The 14,902-nt window shown below is 36.2% G+C and overlaps 1 protein-coding gene across 1 annotated transcript in view; it reads left to right on the top strand.

The window, feature by feature from the left end:
• LOC127866916 (Ig-like and fibronectin type-III domain-containing protein 2) overlaps positions 1 to 14,902 on the top strand; it is a 119,137-nt gene that overhangs the window by 59,614 nt on the left and 44,621 nt on the right. Inside the window, exons 22-25 of the mRNA XM_052407782.1 lie at positions 5,477 to 5,593; positions 8,816 to 8,974; positions 10,077 to 10,234; positions 12,991 to 13,126. Of these exons, the coding sequence (XP_052263742.1) occupies positions 5,477 to 5,593; positions 8,816 to 8,974; positions 10,077 to 10,234; positions 12,991 to 13,126 (570 nt within the window). The remainder of the gene's footprint in view (positions 1 to 5,476; positions 5,594 to 8,815; positions 8,975 to 10,076; positions 10,235 to 12,990; positions 13,127 to 14,902) is intronic.

Genomic DNA, 14,902 nt, shown 5'->3' with positions numbered 1-14,902 from the left:
ATATAGGAGTAAGCTTGTCTGTCTGTCGGTCAGTTCGTATTAAGTGTCCGCTCTCTATATCAAGTAGTTTTCATCCGATCTTCACCAAACCTGGTCAGAAGTTGTATCTAGATGATGTCTAGGCCAAGTTCGAACATGGGCTTTGCCGGGTCAAAAACTAGGTCATGGAGTCACTTAGTGCGTTTTAAACATTCAGCATGTTGTCCGCTCTCTAATTCAAGTAGATTTCATCCGATCTTCACCAAGCTTCGTCAGAATGTTGTATCTAGATGATGTCTAGGCCAAGTTTGAACATGGGCCTTGCCAGGTCAAAAACTAGGTCATGGGGTCACTTGGTGCGTTTTAAACATTCATCATGTTGTCCGCTCTCTAATTCAAGTAGATTTCATCCGATCTTCACCAAACTTGGTCAGAAGTTGTATCTAGATGATCTTAAGGCCAAGTTCGAACATGGGCCTTGCCGGGTCGAAAACTAGGTCACTGGGTCACTTAGTGCGTTTTTTAACATTCAGCATGGTGTCCTCTCTCTTATTCAAGTAGTTTTCATCCAATCTTCAACAAACTTGGTCAGAAGTTTAATCTATATGATCTGAAGGCCATGTTCGAACATGGGCCATGCCAGATCAAAAACTTAGTACGTTTAACACATTGAGCATGGTGTCGGCTCTCTATTTCAAGTAGTTTAAATCCGATCTTTACCACACTTGCTTAGGAAGTTTGACTATATAATGTGTAGGTCAAGTTCGAACATGGGCCATGCCGGGTCAAAAACTAGGTCACGGGGTCACTTAGTGTGTTTTAAACCTCACCATGTTGTCCGCTCTCTAATTCAAGTAGTTTTTATCCAATCTTCACCAAAATTGGTCAGAAGTTGTATCTTGATATTGTCTAGAGCAAGTTTGAATATGGGTCATGCCGGGTCAAAACAAGGTCACAGGTTCATTTAGTGCGTTTTAAACATCACAATGTTGTCCGCTCTCGAATTCAAGTAGTTTTCATCTAATCTTCACCAAACTTGGTCAGAAGTTGTATCTAGATGATGTCTAGGTCAAGTTTGAATATGGGTCATACCGGGTCAAAAACTAGGTCACGGGGTATCGTAGTGCGTTTTAAACCTCACCATGTTGTCTGCTCTCTAATTCAAGTAGTTTTAATCTAATCCTCACCAAACTTGGTCACAAATTTTATCTAAATGATCTCTAGGACAAGTTTGAACATGGGCCATGCCGGGCCTAAAACTAGGTCACGGGGCCACTTAGTGCGTTTTTTTAACAATCAGCATGGTGTCCGCTCTCTAATTCAAGTAGTTTGCATCAGATCTTCACCAAACTTGGTCAGAAGTTTTATGGAGATGATCTTAATGCCCAGTTAGAACATGGGCCTTTCTGGATCAAAAACTAGGTCACAGGGTCACTTAGTGCGTTTTAAAAATTGAGCATGGTGTCTGCTGTTTTTTGTGAAGATGACATGCAAAATATTATGTGTCAATGCGGCATGTGGGGGTATTCGTCACGTCTGTGACAAAGCTCTAGTTTTTATATAAAGACATTATTCACCTGACATTTTATATGGAAACACAATCTACATACACAGAGTGATTTGGATTGATTTTAATTTTTAATGCACCGTGTTTTAGTATTACATTTCCATGCTTATTATTGAGAAATTTATAAAGAAAAAATGTTCCTGAGACTTGTGAGAAGGTAAGTCTTTTCGTTATTTATATAATCAAAATCTAAATTATACTAAGTAACATGCTTTTCTCTATAAAAGCTACTTTAACTGGATATTTATTATCTTTATTTTAACTATTTTGAAGTGTTTGTTTGATATTATATCAGCATTCATGCGGCTCTAAATAATTACATGTTTATCTATTTTCAAGATCATTTATATGTTTAGTAATGTATGATTTTCAGACACAATAACCTTTTTAGGAAATTCTGTACGTTTGGTGTCATTTTTAGCTCAACTATTATATATGAAATATATATAGTAGAGCTATCGTACTCACCCCGGCATGAGCGTTGGTGTTTCCCTGAGCGTGCAAATGTTAAAGTTTGCGTACTACCCTAATTATTTTCATTGTCCCTTGACATATTGATTTCATATTTTGCATACTTGTAAACCATCATGACCCCAACCTATAAACAAGAGCAGACAACTGTATCAAGCATTTTGACAGAATTATTGCCCCTTTTATACTTACAATATGCATATTATTGATAAATCTATGTTAAAGTTTGCGTACTACCCCAATATTTCCTATGTCCTTTGACATATTGCTTTTATATTTTGCATACTTGTTGACCAACATGACCCCAACCTATAAACAAGAGCAGACCACTGTATCAAGCATTTTGACAGAATTATTGCCCCTTTTATACTTAGAATATGCAGATTATTGATAAACCTATGTTAAAGTTTGCGAAATACCCCAAATGTTTCCTATGTCCCTTGACATATTGCTTTCATATTTTGCATACTTCAACTTCTTGTTTACCAACATGATCCCAACCTATAAACAAGAGCAGACAACTGTATCAAGCATTTTGACAGAATTATGGCCCCTTTTATACTTAGATAATTAAACATTTTACTTAAATTGCCATAACTTCTTTATTTATGATCAGATTTTATTAATACTCTGACAAAACACCACTTACCTGAATACCACAATGGATTCCACCCAAACAATACCCCACGCCCCAACCCAGAATCCCTGCCCCCCCCCCCCCCCCCTCCCCCCCCCAAAGATTTTTTTTTCCTTTTTTTTATTTTTGAAAAATCGTCTAATAAATGACCACACCCCACATTATACCCCCCTCTCAACCCCCCCCCCCTACCCCCCCATTTTTTTTTTCCTTTTTTTATTTTTGAAAGATCGTCTAATAAAATATGGAATATGAACAATTTCCCCATGATGGCTTACGAATAGTCAAGCGCGCTGTCCTCTGACATCTCTTGTTTTTTCTGCATTTCTATCCAAAATATGAATTTTCTTAAAATAGTTGGCCCCGTTTTCAGGAATAATGCAGTTTATCCACTTATTTAAGCATCTAGCAATATTTCTGAACTAAAGAATTATTCTGAATTTTGGGTTATAATTATAATCATAATTACCTAGAATAATATGAAATAATATTTTCGTTTTGATTTGCATAAATTATGAATAATTAATCTGCTTTTGGCAACGACATATAAGAGTAAATACACACTTTCAGGTGCAGATAATTCAAAAGTAGCCCTGCTATCCACATTTTTTCTTTCAAAATTTAGTCTTTATAATTATGCAATGTATAAGAAAATTTGACCAGTCAAATATTTCCCTTCTTTGTCCATAAAAAACAAAATGCACATTTGAATGCGCATTATCGACTTAAGTATCTGGATGTATCTGTAAATTAATTATAAATTTAATCATTTAATGTCACAATCAAATATCAATTATCAATATAATCCCTTAATTAATTTATAAATTGTATTTCAGGACATGCTGGGTTTGCCATAATGCAGTTTTTGCAACATTTTTATGTCTTTAAAGACGACGAGAACAATTCCGACCGCTTTATTAAATTGGAAGAATTTGTTCGACTTCTTAAGAAAAAAGATGTGAATGTATCCAATGTCAAAAGAACATTTAAAATTACAAAGTAGGGATAAAAATTATTAAGGGAACTGAATCTGTGCCTGTGTTGTCAGTGTTACATTATTGTCTTAAGCACAGTTATTCTTCTGATGGATGTAAACTGTTTTCAAAATTAATTGAATGTAGCCTAGTGTATGGAAAAAAATGAAAAGGCCTTGTACATTACATCATCATATGAACTTTATCGGCTGATATCAAAGACAACCTTCAGTGACATCACAACTCTGTTTTATAGAGTACACACAGATGAGAATAATATTAAAACTATAAATAGGGCAAGTACATTGATCATTATATATGTAAAATATATACAATTCACTACGCATGCACACTTTGCATTCCTGGGTCTACCATGTGAAAATGATGATCAATCTACTTGCGTTATTTATAGTTAACTTGTAGTTTCTTGATGGTAGACATACCCAGTAAAATTTATTACCGAATATACTGAAAATATGAAAACTTAACATTTTTTTTTCAAGTATTAAATGTAATATACCAGTCATGATATTTTAATCAATATAAACTAGTGATTGTAAAAAATTCTGTATTTTAGAAATTTTCTATTTTGGTTATGCGTGGTTGACAGTCCCTTTAAATTGCATTATCACATGAACACACCTATAACTAATTTGTGTTGCATAAAATTTAATGATAACTCAAAACAGTAGTATTGTATTCAATAATTTGGATCTGCATATTCTGATTGTTTAATAAAAGTTATTCTGTTTTCGAAAAAAACACTGTGTTATGGTTTTTTCACCGAAACCTTATCAGCATAATCAAATGGGTACTGGCTGCCCATCTCCTGTTATTGTGTAACATCCCTATCATTTATCAGTGAAGCACAGCTTCTGTTAATTATTGGTGCCATTTCATGCTGAGAATCTAGCAGTACTTGGGAGATCATAGGCGATCAAAAATGAGTGGAAATTCCGGGCAAACTCCTATGACTGCATGGTGTCCGCTCTCTAATTGAAGTAGTTTTCATCTGATCTTCACCTAATTTGGTCAAAAGTTCTGTCTAGATGACATGTATGTCAAGTTCGAATATGGGTCATGCCGGGTCAAAAACGAGGTCATGAGGTCACATAGTGCATTTCAAGCATTTAGCATGGTGTCCGCTCTCTAATTGAAGTAGTTTTCATATGATCTTCACCAAATTTAGTCAGATGTTACATCTAAATGATATCTAGGTCAAGTTCAAATATAGGTCATGCCGGGTCAATAACTAGGTCTCGAGGTCACTTTGTGCATTTCAAGCATTGAGCATGGTGTCCAAACCTTCGAACGGGCGTATCTTGTGACCGTTTGGCACTCTTGTTTTTAATTAGTTGTACAATGTCTGAAAGTTTTTTCATGATTTAGGACAAATGTCCGAAAACAATTTACTATTAAGGACACCTGTCCTGAGGAAATTGGGGCCAATCTGAAACACTGGATAATCCATTCAAACTTCACACATGTCTTTCAGATCATGTGAGGTTAGCAACCATTGCCAATAAGTCTAAGCTGCAATTTAGCAAAAATTATGCAACTTCTTGTTCTTTTCGCACTAAGGAAATTAAGGTCAAGGTCTATCTGCAACAACTCTTACACGAGCATGAAGACCAAGCATGGGGTTTCATTTTGGACCACTTGGGTCAAGGTCAAAGTTTCTAAAAATAGATGCTGAAATTGTTTGTGCAGGTATGTTACACGCTGATCTGGTGAGGAATTGTATTTGGGGCTAGAGGGGTTTAGGACACTGTTACTTAAAATAGAAAAATGTTATCTGCTATTTTTTAATGAGATTGCACTCACCAAACGGTCTGATTTACTCCACAGAGTGCTGCAGGAACCAGAAGATGGATGCAGAGTGCATTGATGCCTGTGTCAGAGGAGAAATCCCCACCACTGCAAAGTGTGGCCAGGACTTCCATTTGTTCCTCATGTGTGCAGCTGGTAAGTTCATCCCTTGTGCTTGGAAAACTGGGCTTAATGCCTGTGTAAAAATGGTTGTCCCTGAATAGCTCCCCCATGGCTAATCAGGAAAAACACTGTCCGCTTGTATTCTGTAATTTGTTTGAAGGAAGTCTCTTTTTTGCACATCTAGTTTAAGCAGAAAATGTCATTCCTGCGTTTAAGCAGAAAAAGTCATCCCTGATCAGTCTGTGTGGACTGCTCAGTCTTCTCTGGGAAAACACTTTATATGTATTTAGTTTAGTTTTCCCAGAACAAGGTCCTAATATCCACAGAATTTAAACATTATGCAGATCTGTACTTTTCAAACAATATCACCACTGTATATAAGTATGAGAGTGGGTGATAGTATGCTTCTGATCAGCCTCATGCTTTCTTACAGGTGGGAAGGCTTAATTCACAGAGGAATGGACTTATTGCTTTATTGTATTTCTATTTAAAACTTTCATAATTCTTTGTTCTCAACAAGGCTCACTGTAACTCTAATTTAACATGGATAACAGGGTCCTAGCTTTGTACCAGTGTTTTTAACAGATCATATAATAAGTTAGGTTCTCAAATATTCCAATGTTGTGTTCACGTATATAGATTATCTTGTCATTAACAAATACTTGCATGCAAACCCTATTGTTTCGATAAATACAGCTTGTATCAGTTTAAACCTATTTATTATACCCCCACAAACGAAGTTTAGGGGGTTATATAGGAGTGAGCTTGTCTGTCAATCGGTCAGTCAGTCTGTATTCAGTGTTCGCTCTCTAATTCAAGTAGTTTTCATCCGATCTTCACCAAACTTGGTCAGCTGTTGTATCTAGACATACATGCCATAATTTTTCAGACCAATTCCGGGACATTGAGTTAAATTGTCCGGGACTTTTGCCGATTTTCCGGGACATGTATAAAATGTAGCGATATTTATAGATATATGCATTTTTGGTACGTTTTTTTTGTTTCGCATGTTTAATTGCAAAAGTTCGAAAGCCTATCCGAAATACACTTGATCTATTAAAGTCAAATTAAACATTACTACTTCCGTTACTAGATACAAGCCACGTGTTTTCAGTGTAAGTGTTCTAAACATAGATGGTGACGTCACTGCGTTATTGTTATTAAGACCGGTGTGTAACGCATAGTTGTTGATACGCCTTTATTCATTTATAACATTTATATAATAAAAAATACAACAATACAGTACCGTTAGATCGTCAACTCAAATCAATTCACAATACATACAACCAATCACAATAAAACAATTACAACAAAACAGTATCTGCTGGGCGTTTTGACATGGCGAACGCAATTCAAATTCACTTATTATTTTTAACGTTATGTTTACTGGGGGTTTAGAACAAGACAATAATAAACCTAGTGAGGATGACGTTTTTATATGCTTACTTTTTTACTCAACTTCTTTGTAGGTTAAACATGCGAACATAAACTGCTTTTAAATTTTTGACTCAGCGATGTTGGACTTCAGATGTGTGAACAACTATCCTTTGCCCTTACGCAGTGGGAAATAATGACGTAGTAGATTAAAGTCAATTAACAACCACATTAAACGATGCCGCCTTTTCAGTTTGACAGCGAACGTGAGAAAATCGATATGATAACAGGCCCCCTGTTAATTGATCGATTTTGACACATAGCGTAGTCTGCCTATTCTGGTAGGCATTGTCATGGAGACGCTGCAGATATACACAGACGAGGTGCAGTTAAGCATAAGATAAGGTACATGTATATATGGATTTTGTAAATTCCGGGACATTTGACAGATTTCCGGGACAGCGGGACAAGTTCTTCATTTCCGGGACTGTCCCGGACAATCCGGGACGTATGGCATGTATGATCTAGATGATGTCTAGGTCAAGTTCAAATATGGGTCATAAAAAACTAGGTCATGGGGTCACTTAGTGCGTTTTAAACATTGAGCATGTTCTCGCTCTATAATTCAAGTAGTTTTCATCCGATCTTCACCAAACTTGGTCAGAAGTTGTATCTAGATTATGTCTAGACCAAGTTCGAACATTGGTCATGGCAGGTCAAAAACTAGGTCACAGGGTCACTTAGTGCGTTTTAAACATTGCGCATGGTGTCCAAAATCCGATCTTCACCACATTTGGTCAGAAGTTGTATCTAGATAATGTGTAGGTCATGTTTGAACATGGGCCATTCCGGGTCAAAAACTAGGTCACGGGGTCACTTTATTTTAGTGCATTTTAAAAATTGAGCATGGTGTCCGCTGTTTTTGTGAAGACAACATCTAAAATATTCTGTGTCAATGCGGCATGTTGGGTATTTGTCACGTCTGTGACTAAGCTCTAGTTTAACCTTGATTGCATAGAAAGCCAAAGGCTTTTTTGAAACACTCTCGAGTCATTTTCCTGGGACTAGAACCACAGTGGGGATCGAACCTGTGACCAACCAATCGCTAGGCAAGCACCATATTCACTACACCACTGCGATCTCACAGCTTGAACTTGAATATACATGTCTGATAATCACATATACTCAAGAATTCCATTAAAAAACATATCTAGGCTGAGTTTAAATCTCAGTGATGTGTGTAAAAAACTTGGTAACCTTGTCAGATCTTAGGGGAACCTTGTACCACTGTAGGTGCCGCAGTCATGACAAACTCTTGATGAAACTTGGTCAGAAAGTTTATCTTGACAATATAAAGGCATTGCTTGAATTTGGATAAAGTGTTGTCAACTTCATCAATACGGTCATGTCTTAAAAAATTGGTGTCCCAGAATGCAGGTGAGCCCTTAACGGCTGTCATGGCCCTCTTGTTGTTGATTTTTTAATGCCCTCGAAGGTGGGCATATAGTGATCGCATGTCCGTCCATCTGTCTGTCTGTCCCTCACACTTTGCGTTTAGGTTTTGAAAAATGCTCATAACTTCTATGTCGCTTCAGATGTAACCTTCATATTTGGTATATGTGTGTGTATATGGACAAGGCCTTTCCATACGCACACAAATTTTGACCCCTTTGACCTTGACCTTATACTTAGGGTCCGCGTTTAGGTTTTGAAATCTGCGTTGAGGTGTCGAAAAAGCGTTTTTCGGGGGCATATGTCATCCTATGGTGTAAATTATTTTACATTTGATACTATAGTTGATAATTCCCTTAAGTGGAACCACTTTGACTTGGAGCTGCATACAAATGACTTTTCAACATGCCACTGGTTGTTTGCCATCAGATGGTCGTAACCACGGCCCATGTTGTCACATGGTCCCTGAGTTCCCAAGTGGCGCATGTCTGTCTCTGTGCCAAGGTGGATCTGTCTTCCCAGACGGCCAGTTGGCTCTGTGCCGTGCCCATCTCAACACAATCATGACATGCTTCTCAGACGGGCAAGGTATGTGTACTTATATTGGTGTAATGCTGGGTTTACATTTTGTTCATTTATTTTTGTTATGATTGTGTTTGTTTGGCTATAATTTATGGTACCAAACTTTTGGGATTTTGTGATAAGCTGTGTATACAGAGTGAATCTCTCAGGTGACTCATGGCATGGGTTTGAGTGCCGGACTGAAGCCACATGTTTTGCCATCTGGTGACATGATTGTCATGATTCCTCAATTGGATTTTGTGGTGACCCACTGGGTGTTTCATTATGTATATAAGTAAGTAAGTAAGTTCATAGAAAACTGGTTTTATTGCATATGGGTAATGTGCCATCACAGATTAGCCAGTGCAAAGGACACTTCCCGCTTTAATGGAATGTTTGTTGTGAAGGAACTCTTCTAAACAAAAATCCAGTCTAGGGGGAAAGTGTTGTCAAGATTAGCCCCTGCAGACTGCACAGGCTTTTCTTGGATGATACAATATGCTCATGATATAAGCCCCATTTTCTTTAAGACCAACTTATATGTTTAAAAACATTCCATTCTTTGATTATGCAATTATTTTATGAACCTTAGTTCATTCAAATGATTTAATTTAAATACAAGATATGGGATGCTTTGAAAATATGTTTGTTAGCAATTAAAAATGTTATGCCATTATTTGTTTGCTGGTATTTCATTGAGACAGAAGGGATTTTTTTTAAATATATGTAAGTACTTATTATAATGAGTTTGCTTTTGAGGGTAAAAAGTTTAAATTCTGGTAATATTCTTATGTCCAGTTGAAAAACGAAACATTTGAATACTGATTTTAAGTATTTAATACCATCCCTTACATTTCGATGATAAGTTCATATTATATTCTCTTATGAATAGTAACATGATAAGAGTCAACATTAATGGTATGTGGCAGCTACTTCTCTTTCAACAAACCTCCCCTCCACATCTTTTCGCATGTAACCCCCACTCCCACCTGCCATACCCCCCTTATCTAATTTAAGATTCAGATTTAAATGGTAATGAAAAAATACCCATCTTTGCCTCCCCTTTTTGTTCACCTCCACCCTAAGGCAATGTACACGCAAGCCCCCTGCAAAATATATACTGTTACAGGCAAGCTCCCCCCACCTCCCGAGGCTTTCAGGGTGACTGACTACACATCTGATTCTGCTACCCTAGCATGGGCTGTGCCCTCCAGTAACTGTGGAGCTAACTCCACTTGCATGTACACTGCAATGATCCTAGATGACACAAATGAAATGACTCGAATAGTAAGTTGTTATTCGCCATACTGTTCATGGCAACACACATATTTGGGGCATGTTGTGGGAAAACCAGATTAAATCATATGTGATGTCTGCTCAGGCTAACCCTTGAACACTCTCATGACTTGGTATTTCTGTTTTAAAGAACATAAATCCTCTGTGAATTGAAAATTCTTTCCTGTATCATCTTGTTTGGAATGCATAGGTGTATCTGAGATTATGCTTTCACTGCATGCCTTAAGTTGAGTTCGTTTTTTTGTCAGCAGTCACATCAGTTCCTGCTGTGATCTTCTATTGTTTTAATCATGTTATTTAATGCATCCCCATTTTATAATTTGTGTTTGTATTTATGGAGTACAAGTGAAACTTTTGTGTAAGTTTAATTCCCTGTGTTTACCATTTGCAACTTGATTGTTCATTTATTAAAACAAGGATTATACTTCACAGCAATGATGTATAGTACAACCAAGAGTCATTTAGCCTTAGCATGTATCATCGCTGGGTCTAACTTGACAATTTGGAAATTCTGTGACATTACTGACATGTTAAAGGGACAAGTTTCCATAGTCAATTTGATTGGTTGTAATAACGGTATGCATATTTCTGCAAAATCATTTTTATTTGTATGTCAGACATTTTTATTGATTTCATGGCTAAACCAAACCACAAATTAAATATCCGGACAATAATTGTTTCTAATTTTTCTTTTGTAAAGCACTGAATAATTGGAGACAAAAAGACATTAGTATCAAATCTTGTTTTTGTTTTGCCATCCAGATCCTAACCTGCTAAGAGTGTATTACACTGTGTACTAAGCATACACTTGCCATTTCCTGTAAAACCTGAATGCAATAAAGCCTTTTACATACAGTTAACTTCATTATGGTAGACCAGTTATAGCCAACATACAGTGGATCAAAGACAGTAAATGACAATTTATGATAAACACCTGATTATATAAGTTGCAATTCTTTTGTTGAAGAGAAATAAAAACATATTGATTTGTATTTGTTGATATTGTATATAAAATGGACAAGTTTATTATTGGCATCTGATAGATCACTTGTTACAAACACACCAGTGAATGACCAACAGGAATGCCTATATATTTTTTTTACCAGAACTCTATATTTTTGAAAAAACACAAACTTTTATACCAATGAATAAGAATGATTTTGCAGTGTATCAATATAGCAGCATTGAATGATCTCCAAATGATAACTCTGACTGTGCAACATAATCAATATTTAAACAATGCGCTGATAAATAGACTGAAGTGAAATGACTTTGTGCTGTACTTTATGTAACCCATTGTCTGACTCTGTTCTCGTGAGCTGTACTGTATGTAACCCATTGTCTGACTCTGTTCTCATAAGCTTTACTGTATGCTACCCATTGTCTGTCTCTGTTCTCATAAGCAGTACTGTATGTAACCCATTGTCTGACTCTGTTCTCACAAGCTGTGCTGTATGTAACCCATTGCCTGACCCTGCTCTCATGAGCTGTACTATATGTAACCCGTTGTTTGACTCTGTTCTCATTAGCTGTACTGTATGTTACCCATTGTCTGACTCTGTTCTCATTTGCTGTACTGTATGTAACCCATTGTCTGACTCTGTTCTCATAAGCTGTACTGTATGTTACCCATTGTCTGACTCTGTTCACATTAGCTGTTCTGTATGTAACCCATTATCTGACTCTGTTCTCATGAGCTGTACTGTATGTAACCCATTGCCTGACTTTGTTCTCATGAGCTGTACTGTATGTAACCCATTGTCTGACCCTGTTCTCATGAGCTGCACTCTATGTAACCAATTGTCTGACTCTGTTCTCATAAGCTGTACTGTATGTAACCCATTGTCTGACTCTGTTCTCATTTGCTGTACTGTATAGAATCCATTGTCTGACTCTGTTCTCATGAGTTGTACTGTATGTAACCCATTGTCTGACTCTGTTCTAATGAGCTGTACTGTATGTAACCCATTGTCTGACTCTGTTCTCATTACCTGTACTGTATGTAAGGCATTGTCTGACTCTGTTCTCATGAGCTGCGTTGTATGTAACCCATTGTCTGACTCTGTTCTCATTAGCTGTACTGTATGTAGCCCATTGTCTGACTCTGTTTTCATTAGCTGTACTGTATGTTACCCATTGTCTGACTCTGTTCTCATGAGCTGTACTGTATGTAACCCGTTGTCTGACCCTGTTCTCATGAGCTGTACTATATGTAACCCATTGTCTGACTGTTCCCATGAGCTGTACTGTATGTAACCAATTGTCTGACTCTGTTCTTATTAGCTGTACTGTATGTAACCCATTGTGTGACTCTGTTCTCCTGAGCTGTACTGTATGTAACCCATTGTCTGACTCTGTTCTCATTAGCTGTGCTGTATATGCAACCCATTGCCGGACCCTGTTCTCATGAGCTGTACTATATGTAACCCATTGTCTGACTCTGTTCTCATTAGCTGTCTGATGTTACCCATTGTCTGAATATGTTCTCATTTGCTGTACTGTATGTAACCCATTGTCTGACTCTGTTCTCATTAGCTGTACTGTATGTTACCAATTGCCTGACTCTGTTCTCATAATCTGCACTGTATGTAACCCATTGCCTGACTCTGTTCTCATAAGCTGCACTGTATGTAACCCATTGCCTGACTCTGTTCTCATGAGCTGTACTGTATGTAACCCATTTGCCTGACTCTGTTCTCATGAGCTGTACTGTATGTTACCAATTACCTGACTACTCTGATTCTTAGGAAGTGAATGCAAGTCTTACGCACACATTTTCTGGATTGGAGCCAGAGTCTGTGTATCGACTGTCTGTCATGGCAACCAATAAATATGGAGAGAGTTTGCCAGCACCCTTCACTCGAGTTGTCACACGTCAATCAGGTGAGCAAGTTTGTCTATGTCACAGTGGATCAAGCCAATATAAATAAGGCATTTAATATTTCCTATCTCAGAAATACAAAAATCTTTTAATGAAGTCCAAAAAGCATAATTTATTAATAAAGTAATAATAATATGAACCAAAATATTATTTTTGGAAAAGAAAAAATATTCAAGAACTTTTTAAAATTTATTTTCTAAAGCATATTTAATGTTAAATTCTAAAATGTAAATGTTTTTTATTTCATTAAACGCCTATATCTATACACAAGTGCATATTCAGTGGCATTTTACAACACATTGAAAACAATATTGATCCATACAGAGCATAAAATGACCATCACTTTACAAATAAAAAATCGCAATAATCAAACATTTGAAAGATAAACATATAAAACAACGTCATTATGATAAAGATATATAAATCATTTGTTGAATAAATAAAAATGGAAAAAATAGTAAATTTATATAAATTAAAACTATATAAAATGACATATTGACTAAAACAGGCAAAGAATAAAAGTATGTTTATGTGGAAGTGAACATTATCATGCATGCATTCTCGAAGTGAGTAATTACGGAAACATAGAGTAAAAATCACTAAATTAAAGTATTATTAAATGTATTTGTTGATTGATTTCTTAATTACTGGAAAATATTTGAAAATATATTTCCAATTGATAACATCCAAAATGATTTACTCGCACGGAGAGTTAAACACAGTCCTCTGTGGGAGAGGTTGATTCACTTTCCTCAACACTTTGTTATTCACAGTTTGGTCAACTTGAATTTTGAGCAATTGTTAGCAATTGGACTCCAGAACTTGTTAGTTAAATGATTTGTAAGTTTATCTGGCATTCACGATTTCGACATTGTTAAATCACGCGTAACGAGACTGCCGAGATAACGCGAGATTTAGGGTTCGGGGGGGTTCTGCCAGTATTCGCTCTACATGACACACCTTACCTATCCGCTATATTGACTTTATAAATAGAATTAAAGCGATAAATTGCCGATTTATTACTAATAAAAACAATCATTATTTCTATTATAACGTTCAACGACCATCTGCTCAATAATAGTTCAGTACCATTGTAATTAACGGCGCCGTAATTAACTACTGACAAAAATAACAAAATCATACCTTAGTTACTGTACTGTGTGCAGAAACCTGTCAGAAATTAAAGCAACCCTTGACTATTATAATTTTTGAGTGCAAGTACATTTAAACCCACCCACATATTAAAAAATAAACATTTTTTTATTATATTAGCTCATTTTTCTAAATTTTCAGAAATAAAAACCAATTGGTATTTGCACATTTCAGTGCACATAAGACTACTTTATTGTTAAATATGTTTGATTTGTAGATTGTATAATAATCTATATATTTTTATTAGTTATGATGCAAGCCTAACTTGTTGTGCTTTTTAAATACATAAAAATCAAATTGTTGACAACTATAATATTATTTAAGATCATTATTAAGCAAAAGTAAGTCCCCAATTCCAAGCTTACCCTGGCCAGCTAAAACGGTAGAGTGCTGATCTCTGACTCACTCATGGGTTGGTAAGTTTAAGCCTCAACTCGGGTTCATCGCTTAGAAATAATTACACCTTAGGCTACCCTGTCTGTAACCAAAATTGCAGTTGAGGGTCACCGTCATACATGTATCAAATACAATGTATGTGCTTATGTTAACATTTCCTGAAGATTCAACCACTGAGCAGGATTACTAAGTTAACCCATTTTATTAATGAAAAAAATTAAATATACTAT

The sequence above is a fragment of the Dreissena polymorpha genome, chromosome 2 (genome assembly GCF_020536995.1).
Source record: "Dreissena polymorpha isolate Duluth1 chromosome 2, UMN_Dpol_1.0, whole genome shotgun sequence".
NCBI classification, from domain to species: Eukaryota; Metazoa; Mollusca; class Bivalvia; order Myida; family Dreissenidae; genus Dreissena; species Dreissena polymorpha.
The sequence above is the reverse complement of the archived record's forward strand: the minus strand, read 5'-3'. Positions and strand labels throughout refer to the sequence as shown.